Source organism: Leuciscus leuciscus (assembly GCF_965113295.1).
Source record: "Leuciscus leuciscus genome assembly, chromosome: 9".
NCBI lineage: Eukaryota > Metazoa > Chordata > Actinopteri > Cypriniformes > Leuciscidae > Leuciscus > Leuciscus leuciscus.
In genome coordinates, this window is record NC_138733.1 from 14,244,178 (window position 1) to 14,264,326 (window position 20,149).

Sequence of the window (20,149 nt, forward strand, 5' to 3'; positions counted from 1 at the left end):
GATGTTTGAGTCGTGCTGAATTCTTTTTTTATCTGCTTTTCCTGATTGATTCTCAGAAGAATCAAGCAGAAACAAAGGCAGAATGGTGAACATAAAAATACATGGAGATCTGTTGACAGAAAATAATTTCAGCTTGTTCCTCAATTTATAAAAAGGAATATTTTTTGAGTTCCACTTACAATAGAGAAAGGCATTCCAGGGGGTTTCAAATATTCATTCTTATACCAGTATATTTTACACTAAAGTGCAAGTGTTTGTGCTGTAAAACTGTCTGAATCATCTGTTTAAAGTGCCCCAATTATGCTGTTTAATTAAAGGTTCCTAATTTTGAATTGGAGGTCTCCAACAATAGGTTTACATGCATCCAATGTAGTCACAAAATAAATCGACCTCAAACGTTTGAACAATAGTATAGATGTTTTAAAGGTGCTGAATGAAACGTTACAGTACTTTAATGTGGTCACATACACTTACTATACAAATGAACTATTTAAATGTCCATATCTATCAAATTTGGTATTAGCGTTTAACCTCTTTTGAACCCATAAGTTACCTGAATTAAACCTTGAAACAGAACAGTATATTGTTTCAGTTATTGCTTCCTCAAAGTTAAAAATATTAAATGGAAAGTTTCAAATTTGGCCAGACAGTTTTAGAGGAACACCAAAGGTCTGAAGTAACTCAGAAACCGCTCTGTAGAAATCAGTCAGTTTGTGAAATTAATGAAAACACAAACCAGGAGAAACAAGAAGTACATGAGCCAAAGTAATACTGCAGTAAGTAAAAACTGTGTGAAACTCCGTTAAACGTGATTTATATAAGAATCGTATATACGAGTCTCAATCCTTCCCATTACTGGCTCAGTTGTAGTCAATAATGGATTCAATGAAAGGTCAAAACACCTTATTTTTTTAAATCAAATATAGGTGAACTGCTTCACATTTCCAAGCGTAACATAACCTTTAAATAATTAGTTAAGAGAATATTAGGTTTATATATGTTTAACTTAATTTAACTTCCAAGAAGTCTCAGATTTCCCAGAATACCTCAGACCGAGAAACAGTAGGTGGTTTGGTTTAAGAGAACATTTGTCTTAAAAAAAGAAAAAGATACTGTAATTAAGCTTTGATTCTGGTAAGGTTATACATGCGGAGGCGTCTAAAATCAGAAGAATTTTTTTTTTTATTCCATTACAGCCATTACAGCAAGCGCAGAGAGCACGTGTAAAGAAAGGTCTGTAGTTTCTGTTTTTCGTTAAATAGGAAGTTGCGGCAGACGTCTGAGGCAGACTGTACCTACAATGGAAGTTTGTCATCTTCTGCTGTTAGCCCGCCGTGTCTGGAAAAAGCTTTTACTCATTGTGGTTCCTTCTATCTCCATCACACGCAGCTCAAAAAAACCCACAAGCCCTGGCCTAACATCTTCCTGTAGACATACATGTGTGATAAAGGTTTTATCTCTCCTCCCCTTTCTCTCTCTCAGTTCATCTCTTCTCCATCCACTCAGCGCGAAGTGCAGCGGCCGAACCTGCTCTCACAAGGTCACTTTTGATCATCTCCGGGCAGCAAGCGTTATTGAAGTGCATGATACCCTCTTCATGTCTGAGAAAGTCTTTTCTCCAAGGTCACGCGGGACTGAAGCTGGACTTGAGGAGGTTTTGGGGCTGAGGTTGTAAAGTTTCACTGCTGAGTTTGGTGGAACTGGTGGAGAACATTTTATCATTCGTTGTGTTGATTTGCAGGTGAGATTCTCTCATTTTTCTGGGCTGGTTTCAACACAAGAACTTGTAATGGAGAATGTGTGTGTGTGTGTGTGTGTGTGTGTGTGTGTGTGTGTGTGTGTGTGTGTGTGTGTGTGTGTGTCAATGAGATAAAATCAGAGGGTGGGCATGCTTGCTTGTTTCCTCTGCTATAGATAGTAACTCTACCAATGCAGTTGTCAGAGACTTGATCCTAGTAACAAAATGTTTACAACACTTGGATGCCAGCGAGAAATAGCCGTCATTTTACCGTCTCGGTTAGACCCGATATAGTCCGACTTTGAGTAACCCACTTCTAGACAAAATAACCTTGAACTTGGTAACGTCGTTTTTGCCAAAATAACTTGCGAGATGTATGATATTCCATCATGTAAGCAAAGCCAACAGAGATTACAAGGTGTTTGGTTTCATTTATTTGACATGTTCTATGCGTATAGCCTATGCGTTGATGACCAGTCTATTCTTGGGATATGGTTAGACGTCTATTACATTTTCACTGACAGCCCAAATTTTGCCTCGGTTTAGCCTAGACTTCAAGGCTGTGTTTGGACGGCTATTAGACGTCTTTTAAATGCAAAATTGCTTGGGGACCCACTTGATAAAAAGATTTAAAAGTACATTTTTGTACATTCTATCATACAAAAAACAGTGTTTAATTTAATAAATTGCATTGCGGCAAAGCAAGCTAACTTGCTCAAATTTGGGAGATAATTATACCTTCAAAAAGGTTATTTGTTGACAGTTATTTTGATCTTATGATATCACTAAACTACAAGGTGTGTCTTTGAATTCAGCGCTGATGTTTCTATAAATATCTACTTTCAATTGCCACTTACAAAATCTTGCGGTAATGGTTGACATTTCTCTTTCTTTGAAGAGTTCCTGAGTTTTAACGTAATTATGATTAGTCATCAATGGAACAGTACCGAAAGGGGACAAAATATGATGGTAACAGGGTTGATACACAGTTTGGATACATAATATAAAGTCTTCTAATGTATGTTTAATATATTATTAAAAAGCCTTGAAGATGTGTCTCCAGGCTCTTTCTCAACCCTGTATCATTACATAAAAATGTGCATCTGCAGAAAAGAAAAATGAAAACTGTGCGTCAACAACAGTGTTATCATATTAATAATCACTGTCATTATAACATCATCCTTTCAAGAAATTAACTTTTTTTTTGTTGATCTAACCAAATTTGTTACCATCATATATGTAGAATGAATAAAGACAAAATGCTATTTCCATATTATTTTCCAAAAAGTGCATCCTTGGAAAACAAAAATGGCGCTCATTCTGTAGCATGAGTGGAGTGCACAGTTCCAAACCCCAATAGGTTTTTTAAATATAAAGTGCTTAACATGGTTAAAAAAAATGCAGACAAGTCTGATTTTTATGTGTGATCAACAATCTCCTGATTGCATGACCCATGGTGGTTTGGGTCATACGTCTGTGCATTGATTTAAAGGCACATTATGTAAGAATTTTAGAACAATGTTATATATTTTGTTGACTTGTGTACTTAAATGATCCCAAATGTTTCCAACAATATTTAAATTCAGTGAAATCAGCTATTTTAACCAGTAATGTCCCGTGTCCCATACCCTCGATTTCTGGTTGTACTTCCTCAGAAACCGTGAGAGAGACGTTTTAATACATAATGTGTTTTGTTTGAATCTCTTGTTTTCTTGATTTCCCGTGAGTAACATGTTTAAGAGTAACAAATAACACTACATTGTCAAGTGGCTAACATAGCAAAATCAGAAAGAGCTTTATAATACAGCATTTTCTCCACCATACAATGTTTAAAAATGAATTGCATGCCTTTATCAACACAAGTCATCCAGGTTTTATTAATATGATACTCTATTATCGATCTAGCTTACTGACGTGTGCAACAAGCATCTCTTAGCAGCCACCGAGCGAACGTAGTAACATAACGTTATAACATAACTTTTATCACACTCAAATTATTTTTTGACCAAGTAAAACTTCGCTAGCCTGGTAATACCAAACTTTGCTTTGCTTCGTAGACAGAGTCTGGAAGGGCATAATTGAAAAGTGTTTGTCTGAGGTTTAAAATCATTGGTTACCCGTAAGCCAATCACGCTCATCGAACTTCCACTGTAAACACATGTATGATGCGAAAACAAAACCATCGAGCGAAATACCGGAGTGAACATGGCTGTGAACGACTTTTTCAGATTATGTGAAGTAAATCTACGCATCCACGGTACAATCAGCGTCTACGTCACGGCTCTCAGCCCGCCCTCTGTTCGTTGATTGGCCGGCTGTTTTGAGGCCGGAGGAAAACTGGGAGATAGGTCGCTATCTCAGACTGAGTACTGAAGCGAAGTGAAATTGAGCGGAAGTACGAAGTCTGACGTAGTCAGGCTAAAACTTCGCTGCGTTACCCCACAATTTTTATTCATCAGATAAAGTGACCTGTACGAGTAGCAATTCAGCACTTGCGGCTGTTTTATCAGAATGAAATTAAATTATGTAAATTTAAGTGATTAAACGTAACTGTAACAACATTCAAGTTTAGGGAAGAAGGAGGCAAACGTTGAACGTAACTTTAATCGTAAAATACGCATAAACAAACAAATAAAAGCAGCAGCAGCAGCGGCCGACTCCGGCATATAAGCATAGTAAAAAACAGTAACCTAAAATGTCCCAGTCTCTCGGCGCCGCCCTGCTTCATACCACATACTACTTTAATAATTATCTCATCCAATCCATGAACGCGATTTCTGCCTGAGTCCCATCAGATTGCTTTTCATTGGCTGGTGAGGTGAAGACGACACCTCCCATGATTCCACGCTTATTCACTTGCGTCATCAAGCTACGCCATTGTTATTGTTTAATAAGCGACCTCTAGCGACAAAACATACATACTGCGCCTTTAACAGAAGTTATAACTGAAATGACAAAAACATTGACATTGATGATGTAAGGTGAAGACACTGGAGGCACAGTTAGTTTTTTTCCTGCACTTACATCATTTTCCTGCAGATTCAGTGTGTGTTTGCCTCAGGATGGGATTTGGTTAGGGAGCGATTACGCCATTCAGAGGAGCTGTCGGGAGCTCTAGCCCACCACTCTTCTTTCCAGACCTCCAGCCTGAATCTCAACAGCTCTCAGGGGCGCTCATTAAACCTGTAATTACCATAGCAAAACAAGAATAAAGCAGTGTAAACACATTATGTAAGCTACGGGAAAGGAAGTGGACAGGAACTCTCCATTAAAGTAGATTATGTGTTTATCAATACTGTACAGTAACTGCTGACTGAAGAATCCAGAGTTGTCCCTTCCTTCCTTTCTGGACAAAAGCCAGGAAAATAACATACACAGATTTTTAATAATACTATCGCTAACATTTTGAGAGCGAAACCTCCCTAACATCCCTAACAGATATTCAGAGGTGGACGAAGTACAAACTTCCTTACTTGAGTGAAAGTACAGATACTACTGGTCAAATATTACCAGTAAATATAAATATTAAAAATTGTAAAGACCTATTTTTACTTAAGTAAAAGTACAGAAGTACTCGTTTTTAAAAGTACTTAAGTATCAAAAGTAAAATGTCAATGCATTGTTTTATTATTGTTGCATTGTTGTGTGTAATACAGTACCTTATGCCTCTGAATCTATGCCTGCACTTATATCAATATCACATTTATTTCTAGAACACAGTTCCAGTAGTGGGATTGAATGTGAGATTGAATAAGTGCACTCAATAACGTCCACAATGGTTTCGGACACCCAAATGGCTGTTCCCTCAAATATTGCCCTATTTAAAGTTTTTTGGCTTTTAGTATGAATATGTTAGCCTTACTGTTATCTATAAGCTAGTGTGCTCCAAAAAAGTGACAAAATTCGCATTTAGAAGACCAAACCCAACGTTGAAAATGAAAATCAGGTTTATGTCAGAATCCAATGTCAGATTGACGTTGATCTCCAACATTGGACAGACGTTGTATTGTGGTTGAAAATGAAAATCGGGTTGACGTCAGAAACCAACATCAGAATCCGGAATGCAGAATCCCTGACAACATTCAAAAAACAGCTGAAAACCAATCTCTTCCGTGAGCACTTAACCTTATAGAAAAAATAAAATAAAAAAATAATTCCTTTCCCTTTGAAACATCACTTATCAGGCTTATGCTACCCTGAATAATACCTGAACTTCGTATTTTGAGCACTTCCTGCGTTGTTGTTGCTTTTGCCTCTTTATGATGACTCGCTGAACTTAGTCCTAATTTGTAAGTCGCTTTGGATAAGGGCGTCTGCTAAATGACTAAATGTAATGTAAATGTAACATCAGTCGGGTTCTGACGTCAACCCGACTTTTATTTTCAATCAATATCCAACGTCAATCTGACATCGGGTTCTGATGTCAATCAGATGCAGGGTTCTGACGTCAACCCGACTTTCATTTTCAACCAAAATGCAACCCCTGCAACCAAAATCATCCACTGACTGATGTTACTTTCTACTCAAGGACCTTGACAAAATTGTAGTGGAGTAAAAAGTACGAGTTTTAAGTTAAAGTAAAAAGTTTCCAGAAAAAATAATACTCAAGTAAATTACAGATACTCAAAAAGTGTACTTAAGTACAGTACTCAAGTAAATGTACTTTGTTACTGTCCACCTCTGCAGATATTTAAAAAAAAATCACTAATGCTAACGTTGCAGCATTACTTTTACTCTCATGGACTTTATTAAACACGTAATTTGATAGTAAAAACATGCAGTGAAACAGTTGTTCCTTTAAGGGAACACTAAATGTGAACTGTTTTTAATATTATTCAGCAGCTGTGTGAAGTGCACTTGATTGTAATGAATGTGCACTTGTAGTGAACTTCAAATTTAAAAATTATATTTAAAAAAAGCTGCAGATAATATAATATTAATGAAATAAAAGTCCACTTACAGTAAGTGCACTTTGCTATAATGAAATGTAAAGTTTTACTTTAAAGTACATTTTAAAAGGTAGTTAAATTTTGACGGTAGTATGTTATTTGATATTACATTTCAGGTTAAAATATTTTAATGCAATTGTAAAATTACATTTGTAGTTAAATTAAATGAAATGAAGTGTGCAAAAAAAAAGAAGTATATTCTTTTAAAGTATATTATTTCTGTAATAAATAGCCTACTCTTAAAAATGCTTAAGTGTAATTCTTTTCCACAAGCGACTGGAGTCAGTAAGAACACAATCAAACCATGTGATTCATTACTCACTTTATCTGTAATGGGATTTTCATGTCAAACATTCTGAACTTGGGAGATTTTATAGTAGGCTAAAGCTGTGATTTTTCCTTGCTGAACTTCTATGGTACAGTCCCTTTTGTGGTTTGAATCATATGATTTTGGTTTAAATTCATTTATTGGCCTGTGTCCATATTTGTAATCTCTGGTGTGAAGCGTGGAAACTTTCGTGAAGTGTTAAAACATCGTCATGTTTGACGTTTAAAAGCGTCAGAGATACACGGCATATGTTGGGGGGGTGGTTGTTGTCCTTTAATGTTTCTTAAGTTTTGAAGCTAATTCTACATTTCAACAACAGTAGCCTAAATAATATCCAGTCTAATGTGCAGTTTGCCAGTGTTTCTGTTTGGTGACGCGTGATCTTAACTTCAACCACAACCTAGTGTAATCTGTAAAGGGAACACCACATTGCCCACTTTAGTCGTGACGTAAATCAGACATAAAAAAAAAAACAAAAAAAACCTTGACTTATTTTCAGCAAAGCAGCCCGACATATTATGAAATGACAGTCTAATTTGCATAGACTTCACAGCAAATGAATCACAGTACATCTTGTTCATCGCTTACCACCTTCAGGACTACTCAGTATCGTCACTCGCAGCAGAGCTGAGGCTGTGTCTGATGCAGCTTTCATTTTTAATGTATTGTATGGGGGACTGTTGTGTATTTGCTGGTTCAATCTAATTCTACCTCTAAAAGTCTTCTTTGAAGCTTTGAGAGTGTGTGCTCAGGTTACCCAGCTATTGATTTCTCCTCTGTTTTGCTCGGGTAGGGTTAAGTGCACACATTGCTTAAAACCCGTCGGTCAGTTAGACCTGAATTGAATTTGAGTGTGACGCACTGCTGGTAGGACAATCTCTATAGCAGCTAATGCTGTTAGGACGCCTGTGTTTGATATTGGCAACAGATTTAGGAGGCCATTAAGATATCAAGGTCTCTTACCCGAAGCAGATCGAGGTCCGTGAATACACTGCATTTTTAAAAAGCTCTTTGGAACTTAAATGTTTTACACGTCTTTGTTTGCAGCCAAATATCAGGCTACTCTTTCAAAAAAAAAAAAAAAAAGTTGCAGATAATATAATATAAATTAAATGAATGCCACTTAACTGTACTTAAATACACTTATGACCATTTTATGACTATGCCAGTATACAGTTTTAAAAAGTGCACTTTGTAATAATGTCAAATTAAATGTTTTGTTTTAAAGTGCATTTTAAATTATTAATATTTTGTTGTGCTTTAAAAAATATTTTGTTGTGTTGACTAACATACTAAAGCACATTAGCATGTGTTATTTCATATTGCTATTTAAGTTAATATATTTCAAATGTTCTAAATAGCAATTGCATCATTACAAATGTGTAATTACAAAAAGACATTTAAATACATGATGCAAGTTTCAATAGAACTGATCTTAAAGTAGGCTATATTTTAGTTTATCATAAATTCGTGTCAGTACATTCAACAGTACTTTATTTTGCCTATTTCAAAGACAATACAATTATTAAATTACATATTTAGAAATTGTACTTAAGACCTATACTTAAGTGGGCCAGAAAGCACTCTAAAGCTTTTAAGCCGATCGCATTTAATCTAAATTTAAACTATAATACACTTTCATTTAATTGCAATTAACAGGAAATTAGGTGTATGGAAACATTACATTCAGTTCACACTTAAAACTACACTATGCCCACAGTGTATTTTGCGGAAGAACGTTGTTTTGGTTGTGCTTCGGCTCTGCGTGACTGTGCGGATGAATATGGTTATCCTAACCTAACCCTAACCCACTGCTCATAAAACATTCTCTACTAGGCTTAAGAGATATAACCAAAGCCACTAGAAGGCAAGCCTGCAACCTTTAGCCAAACAAAAAGTTAAAGTAAAAAAAGAAAATAGAAATATCTAATCATTTAATGAATTGACTGCCTGTCCACTACTCTTCAACATGTTTTACGCTAAACAATACTTTTTTGGGGGGAACGATATGTAGATTTTACTTTGCCTTTTCTTATAAAATAACCTTTTTATCAGAGTAGGGAATGTCACGACAGAAGACTCATTTGCGGTATTACCATCGTATGCAGAGGTGGACAAAGTACACAACTTCCTTACTTGAGTGAAAGTACAGATACTACTGGTCGAATACTACTCCGTTACAAGTAAAAGTTGTAAAGATTGATTTTTACTTAAGTAAAAGTACAGAAGTACTTGTTTTTAAAAGTACTTAAGCATCAAAAGTGAAATGTCAGTGCATTGTTTTATTATTGTTGCATTGTTGTATGTAATACTTACAGTACCTTATGCCTCTGAATCTATGCTTGCCTACCCTCATATCAATATCAAATGTATTTCTAGAACACAGTTCCAGTAGTGTGATTGAATGTGAGATTGAATAAGTCACTCAATAACGTCCACAATGGTTTCGGACACCCAAATGGCTGTTCCCTCAAATAGTGCCTCTTTTGCCTAAATAGTGCCTAAATGCAAAAATTTGCATTTAGAAGACCAAACCCAAAGCTGAAAATGAAAATCATATTGATGTCGGAATCCAGCGCCAGATTGACATTAATCTCCAACGTTGGACAGACATCGTATTGTGGTTGAAAATGAAAATCGTGTCAACTCGACTTTGATTTCCAACCAAAATGCAACCCCTGAACCAAAATCATCCACTGACTGACGTTACTACTTTCTACTCAAGGACCTTGACAGAAATGTAGTGGAGTAAAAAGTACGATATTTGTCTTTCAAATGTAGTGAAGTTAAAGTAAAATGTTTCCAGAAAAAATAATACTCAAGTAAAGTACAGATACTCAAAAAGTGTACTTAAGTACAGTACTCAAGTAAATGTACTTTGTTACTGTCCACCATGTGATGAATATTGAATGATATTGTATATTGTAGAAAGTAAAAATACAGATGTTTTCTTTCTTTGACTTTTAGGTTTTACCAGTTATGATAAGACTGCATGCATGTATATGATGCTGATATTATGCATTTTAATGAATAAAGAGAAAATGAATAATTTAATTATAAATATTGTGTTTTACTGTATGTTGTTTAATTAAAATAAAAAAGTGTTCTTTCTTTCGCTGCCAGGTTAGACTTGTATTGTAATGGTTTTTGACTGCCGTATGCCTAATGATGATATAATACTTTTTAATGAATGACTGTAAAAAAAGCATAATTGAATAAATTATATATGTATTAAATTACAATTAAGTTTTTAGTGCAATCTTAAATGTAGGTTTATGCGTCCTGCTGTGACGAGTACTTTGCAGCTAATAGAGATATTTGCACTCTTTTTTCCACAGTAAAACATATTTCACAAACAATGCAGTCCTGTTGTACCTTCACTAGCGATATAACACCAAATATAGAACATTTATTCACAAAACCAACACAAGAAACAACTGTAACTGACTGTCATAAAACTTTGAACGGCGGGTACTGCTACTGAGGTGCTTCATGTGATCCAAGTTAGACATTACGTTAAGAGATTCAGACCCTCTCATCTCCCTATAATAAGACAATCTCTGATTTGACCAGTTTAGATGGAAAGGATCTCAAGCTGACTAGCTGAAGATGCGACCGTAGCTTTACCCATTAATAGACACAGTACTTATACTTGAAAATAAATTCCAGCACGGCGCTAGAACAACCATAATGAAATGAACCTTCACAGTAGATAATTCTTAACAATTAACTCTCTGAGAGAGCAACATATGGCAATTTATCTGTTCAATAAAATAACTTGCCTATTGAGTAATAAGAAACACAGCGCATCACCTTTACAACATTTCAAATGGGTGATTTCCCGGAGGTTCAAGATTTCCCCCAACATTCCCGCAGGCACTAGTACCTATAGCAGTTATGGCTCATTTGGGCTCAAGACACAATTTCAAAAATTAAGTTATACGTGAATTTTGAACAATACCCGTTCTTGTCTTAGGACAACTTTGATTAACTTTTTTGATCCACTTCAAATGTTGACTGCTGTATAAGTATAGGTTGAAATTTGAACCTTTGTCACCCCTTTTTCTTGGAAATAAAATGGATGCCACACAAGGAAAGGGATTTCACTAGACACACAGACAGGCGTATCCTGATGCTTTAGGTGAAATTACTTTTCCTTATAGATCTCGGCCGGTTGCATAAACATAGCCATAATGTTTAAGATAGAATAGAATAGAATAGAAAAGAATGAGGCATTTATATAGCGCTTTCATATGTACTACTGTACACCCAAAGCGCTTTACAATCATATCAGGGGATCTTTCCTCAACCACCACCAGTGTGCAGCATCCACTTGGATGATGCGACGGCAGCCACAGTACAACGGCGCCAGTGCGCTCACCACACACCAGCTATAGTAGAGGAGAGAGAGTGATAGAGCCAATTCAATGTAATGCAAGGGGATTATTAGGAGGCCATGATTGGTAAGGGCCAATGGGTTTAATGTGGCCAGGACACCGGGGTTACACCCCTACTCTTTACGAGAAATGCCATGGGATTTTTAATGACCACAGAGAGTCAGGACCTCGGTTTTACGTCTCATCCGAAGGACGGTGCTCTTTGACAGTATAGTGTCCCCGTCACTACACTGGGGCGTTAGGACCCACACAGACCACAGGGTGAGCGCCCCCTGCTGGCCTCACTAACACCTCTTCCAGCAGCAACCTGATTTTCCCAGGAGTCTCCCATCCAGGTACTAACCAGGCTCAGCCCTGCTTAGCTTCAGTGGGCAACCAGTCTTGGGTTACAGGGTGATATGGCTGCTGATATAAGATAGTGTCTTAAGTTCTAGTATGACCTACTAGCAGTTAGTCAGGGGCAGTTTTCGTTATCATTATCTACGTTTTTATGTAACTGATTTAAAAAAAAGCTATGAACCATCTTAAAGAAAATAAATCAATGTCTAACTTGTAAGACTAGTCTTAGAGGTTTATGCAACCTGATCTGTGATCACTGACGTTTTCAGATGTGAGTTTTTTTTTTTTTTTTGACAAATTGCAGAAGACATTTGGGGAACAAATAAAACTCCCTAAAGTACCTTAAATTATTTGGATCAGTTTATATGATTCTTGATTTTAGACATCACATTTATGTTAGCACATGCCTACTAACATTACACAAATCACATTACTAGCACAGGCATCTGAAAGTATTTGCTTTCCTGTGCAGAAACTGGGCCCATGATGAGTGGTTGTTTGCTCTAGTTTTGCTGGTCGATGTCAAATGAGTCCACCTCGGTCTAGTTTTGGTCTGACATTTAGACTAGCATGACCTCTCCTCAACAAACCACTGGTTTCACAGACAGGGCTTAGTTTAAGCCAGGAGTAGGCTTTGGCTAAATTAGGACATTTAAGTAGGTTTTTTTTGTAAACGTGCCATAGAAAAACATATTACTGGAGTGCATCTTGTGACAAAACTATTTCAAAGATATTTTAAGATATGTCAGTGCAATTTCCTTAAATATAAGACAGCTCAAATATGCATTTTAGCCTGGGACTATAGGCTTAAGCCTTGTCTGTGAAATCGGGCAGTAGCGAACAGGAGTCCAAACAGTGAATATGGGGTTTCAAACAGTTCGCTTCATTTGAGGTGGTATTCATGTCTGAAGCTGAAATGAAACAAGATGAGTTATGCATCAAAGTTTAATATTTAAGATTAAGGGTATAATCAGTATCAGTATGAGCAATACTAGTAGTGATGCTTGTCTATCAGGATATCTACAAGAACAGGATATTAGTAGTGCAAGTGTAGCTATAAGTATTTTTCCTGGTGTATAAATAAAGGTCCTGAAAAGGTCCTTTATTTTTTTTATTTTTTTTTTTACTGTGGTTGAGCTGTGTGCTTTTCTCACTGGTCTTGCACTGAAGAGCACGAATTGAAGAGCTGCAAACCCTTCATGTGGAGATCGGCAGCTGTGTAAGTCGGCAACAGTATCTTGAATTGAATTCGAGCAGAGACTGGCAGGAAGTGAAAAGACTGTCCAAATGTTAAAAGCAAGCTGAGCAATAGCATTTAAGATGAACTCAGTGGAATATAGGGGACATGCAGGTAGTGCTGAGTGTCTAGCTGTAAAATAATTTAAAAGAATCCGTCATTTATGGTCATACAGACTTAAGAAATATGAAAAAGTAAACTGTTAAATGTCTACTTTTTTTATGTGTCCACTTACAATTGAAACAAAACATTGTGCTTTTGTAAAATAAAGAAAATAAACAGGGTATACATTTGGATTATTAGACAATGTCGAAATAAAGTGACTTTTCAGAGTTTTGCATTCACATTACTGCACACACATTACCGCGGGATGGCGGGTGTTCATTTCATAAACATGTGGACAATGGTTGCTTATTTAATGTATAAATTAATGTATATGTTCAAAAAACGGGTAATGTCATACTTTGTAGTGCTATCGTGGCGTAATAATCTGTTTGGTTCTAAAATGTATTACCTGAATGAAATAAAATCGAATGGATCGTCCTGTGGAATCATTCATTCACAGCTGTGACAGCTTACGAAGTTATATATAGAAGATATATAGACCTCATATTTTTCAACTATTGTTAACCTCAAGGACCTCATATTTTTGCCAGCGATGAAGATCTTTATTATAATAAAGATCTTCATCACTGGCAAAAATATGATGCATTTGCAGATTTGCTTTCACTTGACTGTACTGTAGGTCCTAGGCCACTTCATCTAATGCTCTTGATGTTCTTAAATCTTCCTGTTTCGACTCCGAGTCGAATGTGAATTGAAAGCGCTTCAGATGATTCAGCGCGTGCAGGAAACTGAACAGATCATTCAAACTGATTCACGAACCGATTTAGACAGATCTGCCCTGTCCCAAATGGAACCCTAAGCACTCGCGGCCTTCCTCTGAGTCCGCACTTTTGTGACGTAATGCCGCTTTGACTGTCGGGAAGAAGTCTGCTGCGGAGCCGGCATCAGCGCGGGCTCGGCAAAAGTGCGCATCAAGGGCGCAAATCGACCACATGGGGGCGCTCGCGAGCACCCTTCTGAGATCTAAAAATGACTAATGGGACACACTGCGGTCTCACGGACTTAAGGCCTTATTTATACTTCTGCGTCGGACCTACGCCGGAGCCTCTACGCTGTAGGCAACGTGTTGGTTTTCATTTAAGCCCAATTCATTTAATACCCTTTGGCGTACCCTGACATGCACCTCTCCAAAAATGTAACAATGCGTCAACTCTATGCGGACGCAAGCGCTGTGATTGGTCTGCTAGGTCCGCTCCCTCGGGTTTCACATGCTCACTCTGCGTGCCTGAACGCGGACAACGACGCAGAAGTATAAATGAAAACCAACGCGTTGCCTACAGCATAGAGGCTCCGGCGTAGGTCCCATATTATACTTCTGCGTCGTTGTCCGCGTTGACGCACAATTACACTTGCAGAGGGAGCATGTGAAACCCGAGTGAGCGGTCCTAGCAGACCAATCACAGCGCTTGTGTCCGCGTAGAGTTGACGCATTGTTACATTTTTGGAGAGGTGCACGTCAGGGTACGCCGAAGGGTACGCGCGCTACACACAGCCTACGACGTAGCTACGGCGTGAGTTCGACGCAGAAGTATAAATAGGCCTTTAACGGACACGCGCACGCGGCAGCCATTGTAAGTCCACAAGACCGAAAGTGCACATGAAGTGTGCCATTTGGGACAGGGCCATCAACTTGTTTGATGAAGACTTTGAACAGAATCGACTCAAAAGAGTGATTAATTTGTGAATCGAGCATCGCTCATGCCCAGAAAAAAGATACAGCTCGCTTGGTATAAACTACGCATTTAACAACATGTATTGCATGAAAATAAAGTAACGAGAGGAACGTCGCCCAGAAGTAAAAGTACTGTTTTTTCATTAGAAATGTACTCGAGTTAAAGTAAAAGTACCCACATTTAAATATACTCTTAAAGTACAATTTTACAACTGAAGCAACTGAAAAAAGCACAAATGTCAGGGCATGTCAAAACATCTCAAGGACCCCAAAAACACCTTAGACCCCTAAGGCTTAAGAGATCATTCAAAGTGTATGGCTCATCACTCGTGTTAACGGAGAAAATACATGGCATGTGTGCAGCATTTGAACAGATGTAAAGGCTCTGCTGACAAATATTGATGATGTCAAAGATCTGTGCAGGCGTCTGGAAACCTTTCAAAAAAAAAATCTATTATAAACCCACTCAGTCCAGGCACATTTCACAAAACTTTTCTTTCCCTGCCGGTACAAAAGAACACGTTTGCTCAACCGTGAAATTAAGTTCAACACCAAGCGTGACATTATGCCTTTAAAATCAACAACATATCATAAAATGTATGGCAAACAGACAAGGAAAGAATGCTGGTCCCAGAGTTAACAGATTACTTTCATCCTGTCTGAGTAATTATGCAATATTTGAGTGTTTATATCCAAGCATATATGAAACCTCTATTGAGTAGCCTACAATAATTTCAGAGTAATATTTTTGTTTTGTTTAATTCTCCATCATAATCATGGCACATGCAGCTAGTAGAACTGGGGATGACATTTTGTTACCCATTGTGTTTTTAATTAATTTCAATTACCTTTCAATAAATCATTGCTGTTTGTTTTGGCTGGTTAAACATTGCACCTTGACTTAGTAAGAAGTAACAGGATCATGTTGTTGTTCCGTTCTCACTGAAACCACAGACATTCTGCACTTTGCAGCAACCACAATTCTGTTATCAACTGGAGTTTGGATTTTTAAGAATATTTCTGGTTATGTGCATGATAACCAATATAAATGATCTAATTTATGAATGAGTAGTTAATGAGCATATGTAGTCTGTCACCCTTTCAATAGATTCATTTTTCATCCCTGTCATTGCAATTAAAATTACCACCTGAAAGTGATTACTTACATAAAGGACCTTTTTAAACATCACTATACTGTGCACCATGACAACATGGTGCACAATATGATCTGCATCAATAATCAACAGCAACAACGTCTAGCCGAGGTTAACCGCATATAGCTAAATGAGAGCTCAAATTTAAAAAAAAAAAATCTTAAATGTCAGTGGTTTACCACTATTTCACATGTACTAAAAGAACTGATCAGTATCTGTCATGCAAACTGAAAAGTAGATGCACAGTATGCTTTAATGATGCTTATTAAACTAGCAACACTAAATGCAGCCACTAGGCTATTTTGTAATGTTGTAAATTCAGGTACTACTCCCATTAAGGGAGTCATCCATCAATGTATTTGTGGTGGTTACAAAGGTCTGACTACAAATATTACAGTTAAACTATGCAACAGTAAATTATGCAAGGACTGTGGTCAATTTTGCTATTTATACCAGTATAAACAATTTTCCATTGAATTGAGATTCAAGTTAATTCAGATTCAATTTATGAATTTGAACTAAAAAGAGGGTTCAAGGAGGTAGATTTCAAACAGGATGTAGAATTTAAAATGAATGAATTTTCTGATGTAGAAATGTGTCAGTGCATTTCAGTGGTTTTAGCTCAATGTATTCTATAATCAAAAGATGCACATTTTTCTGAAAGCAATTTGTGACTATCAGATGGTTGAGCTAATTTTTTTTTACTTCAGATATGCCTGAATGTATTTTTCAGAGAAATAATATAAATGTATGTGTATAATTTGCGGTAATTATAAGCATTGCGTGTAGTGGTGGGCAGATCGAGGCTACAGTTTGAAGCAAATGTGCCATATTTTGTCAAGGCTTCGAAAACAATCCGACACCCGTCTCCACGGTCACCCGTAGTGGTCAGAACAGTGTAAATGCAACAAAAACCTGAGCCAAACATGCATAAAACACCTTTTGCTATTTCTTTTTTAAAGTAAAATCTTTCAAATGCAATTATCTAATCATCTAATAAGATGATCAAGTGTCTATTATGTTCTTTTATCAATTGTCAGGGTTTGTTTTGTTTGTTCACTTGAAAACCCACAGCCACTTGTTCATTGGTTCTCAGTGACTCCGAAACAGTTATGACGTAATGAAGCCTCGTTTACTGAAATCACCTGAATCTGGTAGTTTGATAAACGCTTCGAACCATTTATTTGGAATAAAAGATTCGTAAAGGTTTCGAAGCTTCATGAAGGAGTGTTTTGAAATTGCCATCACTAATTGCATGTGGAATTCACTATCCAATTGATTAAATTTAAGCTTTCTTTGTGCACACAGATTATGATGAATGCAATATCCAACGCTAGCAACTCATCATGTGTGATCATGAACCCGTCGGCAGGTCCCCTGCTGATGTCCATCTACATCATCGCCTTCATCCTGGGACTGCTGTTCATCCTGGTCACCATTGGTCCCATAATTCAGCAGATCTGCAGAAAGAACGTTCTAGGGATCTACCTTCTCAGCCTGTCTGTCTCGGATCTCCTGTACGTCCTTACCATGCCTCTGTGGATCTATTATTTAAGCAACAACCACAAATGGACCCTTGGCCAGGGACTCTGTAGTCTGGCTGGCTTCTTTTACTACTCCAACCTGTACATTAGCATCTATATCCTCTGCTGCGTCTCCATCGATCGCTGCCTGGCCATCACCTTCCCTCTGCGAGTCAAAGCCTTCCGCCGCCAGCGCTACGCTTGGATCATCTGTGGGCTGGTCTACATTTTTGTCATGGCCTTGCACTGTTTGGTGCTGTACCTGGACAAGCTGCCAAATACGCTGGACGACGGCGACCAGAGGTGCTACGAAACCTTCCCCATGACAAAACCCATCGCGATGTTCAACTTGATACGGGTCGGAATTGGTTTCCTCTTGCCACTGGTGGTCATCACAGTCTGCTACTGTTTGATCGCATCCAAGGTGCAGCAAAGTAGAGGGGTTCATGAGCAAGGCAAGCGCAAAGTCAGGCTTTTGTCAATGGGAGTCATTGGCATTTTCTCCTTCTGCTTTGCACCGTACCACATCCTCCTGATGATACGGTCCATCGCTTTCTTTTATGTGGGAGATAAACAAAGCTGCTTCTTTGAGCAAGCGATGCACTTACCCTTCACTTGCTCCCTTGCACTATCCAGCCTGAACAGCGTGGTGGACCCAGTGCTCTATGTTTTGGCAAGTAACGGAGTGAGGGAGGACATGAGGTTGTTCTGTTGGAAAACCAAGCAGAGTCAGGCAACAAGATGCAATATTGTTGATTCCAAGTGGAGGACAAGAGTAAACAACTTGTGTTAAAACCTGACAGCATTGTATATTTGTGCACACTGTTTTTGCAACCATGCAGGAATTGTGGAAATCAGTTACCAGCTCAAAATCTCCCAAACCGCTTGTGCTGCCAATACAGGCACAATCTTGCGGATGGGTTCTGAGTGTTAAGTTTGTTGAGGGACGACAAACATGATCTGGCGTACTTTTCTGGAACTCCACCGCTGCGATCAAGACTCCTGAATTGACTTTTTAACATGCTGAAAGGCGCTCGACTACACTGGATTATAATGCTTTTCTTTATCATTCGATGAATAACTGCTGACATGACTGTAACGCTTACATTCTGCAGGTGGTTTTAGGTAAAAAAAGCACCAAGTTTTGTGAGTAAAGCTAATCTATAATAAGCCAAGTTTACATAGAACTCAATGACATGTACTGACTATACTGATGCTGCAGCATTTTAGAGCATTTAGCACCTTTTTAAACTGGATTGTGGTGATAATGCTGTTTTTGTGCTAAAATACTGTGCAAAAGGGATTGTTTAGTGAAACTGTGCAAGTGTTATAATTATAATAATAATAATAATAATAAATTTTAAAAATGTATATAGCACTTTTCTCGGCACTCATTTGTGATATGGCTGCTGGCTGATTGAGGGTTTAGGGGCTACAAGTGTTGTAGTCGAGACCAGCTCATTTGTGTCAGTCAAGACAGAGACCAGGGACCAGTTGCATAAAGACAGTCACTACCCAGACAGCAACATAGTGTCGGCCCAGATCCGGCCAACATTCGGACCGTGTGGAATCCACCTGTACCAGATGTGGGCCAACACTATGTTGCTGTGCTAAGACTGAGTCAGACCAACTAGCAGTTAACCAAGGGGTAATTGTTTGGGTTCAAATTAGATCAATCTACCTGTTTAAGTAACTTACTTAAAAAAAGTTATGACCAGTCTTAAATTAAAGATTACAGATCACTCTAAATTATAATTTAGACACATGCATTTTCTGTAAAGCTGTTTTGAAACAACATGTATTGTGAAAAATGCTATAAAAATAAATGTGACTTGAATTAAATATAGGCTACTGGGGCGCGGGATATATGCCTCACACTCAGCACACATAAAGCTTGCCGCAAAGCACTGGCAAAAGTAGCCTAATGATTATAATGTGACGGGAAAAAAATAGCAAGGAGATATTTTAATTGTTAATTGCAAAAGATGAAGATGACGATGCTGACTCATGACTTGTCATCTCTGCAGTATAGTGAACACGCACGTGCCTATAGAGAGAAATGCACCTTTTATTTGGATTACATAATCAAACTTTTTGTTTAGAATTGGTTAGTTTAAAAGTAGACATATTTTAAGCTTCTATAGGCCTATTCTCATGTCTGTGAGGCAAGTATCCTATACGCTGAGTTTCGGTACATTTGTGACGCGCTTCAGTAGGCCTACTTCTTGCAGTTGAAGACGGATCAACTTTCTGCTCTCACGTTTATTCTGTGCGCTGTAAAGTGCTTCGTCAGGTTTGTCATGTTGCCAGTCTTGGCAGCAATTGTCTTGTCGCAAATATTGCATCGCGCGCTGCTGGCATCGAGTCTGGTGAAACATAGCCACACTTTTGATCTTTTCCACATATTTTCCATCTATGGGGGTTGGGACGCTTACACACACACACACAAACACTACAGCCTCACGTGCCAGCCACGTCTCTTTGGACAACCGCGTAAACTATTTTTTACCGCCACAGCCAATCATGCTGCATGCTTATTGGCCCACTGACGTTAACGAGATTAACTAGGTATCGAAATTTGGTACCGAAAAATAAGACATGTTTCGATACTCGATAGTATCGAGGCAATTTGACCGGTACCTGAAAAGTATCGAACTTGATTACCAAGCCCTAACATTGGCTGTAC

General features: G+C 37.9%; 1 protein-coding gene across 1 annotated transcript; it reads left to right on the forward strand.

The window, feature by feature from the left end:
* Positions 1-143: 143 nt before the first annotated feature.
* Positions 144-19,305, forward strand: gpr184 (G protein-coupled receptor 184). The gene is made up of 2 exons (XM_082181236.1): positions 144-1,741; positions 17,249-19,305. The coding sequence occupies exon 2, from the start codon at positions 17,252-17,254 to the stop codon at positions 18,254-18,256; it is 1,005 nt and encodes a 334-aa protein (XP_082037362.1). The 5' UTR covers positions 144-1,741; positions 17,249-17,251; the 3' UTR covers positions 18,257-19,305.
* Positions 19,306-20,149: the final 844 nt, after the last annotated feature.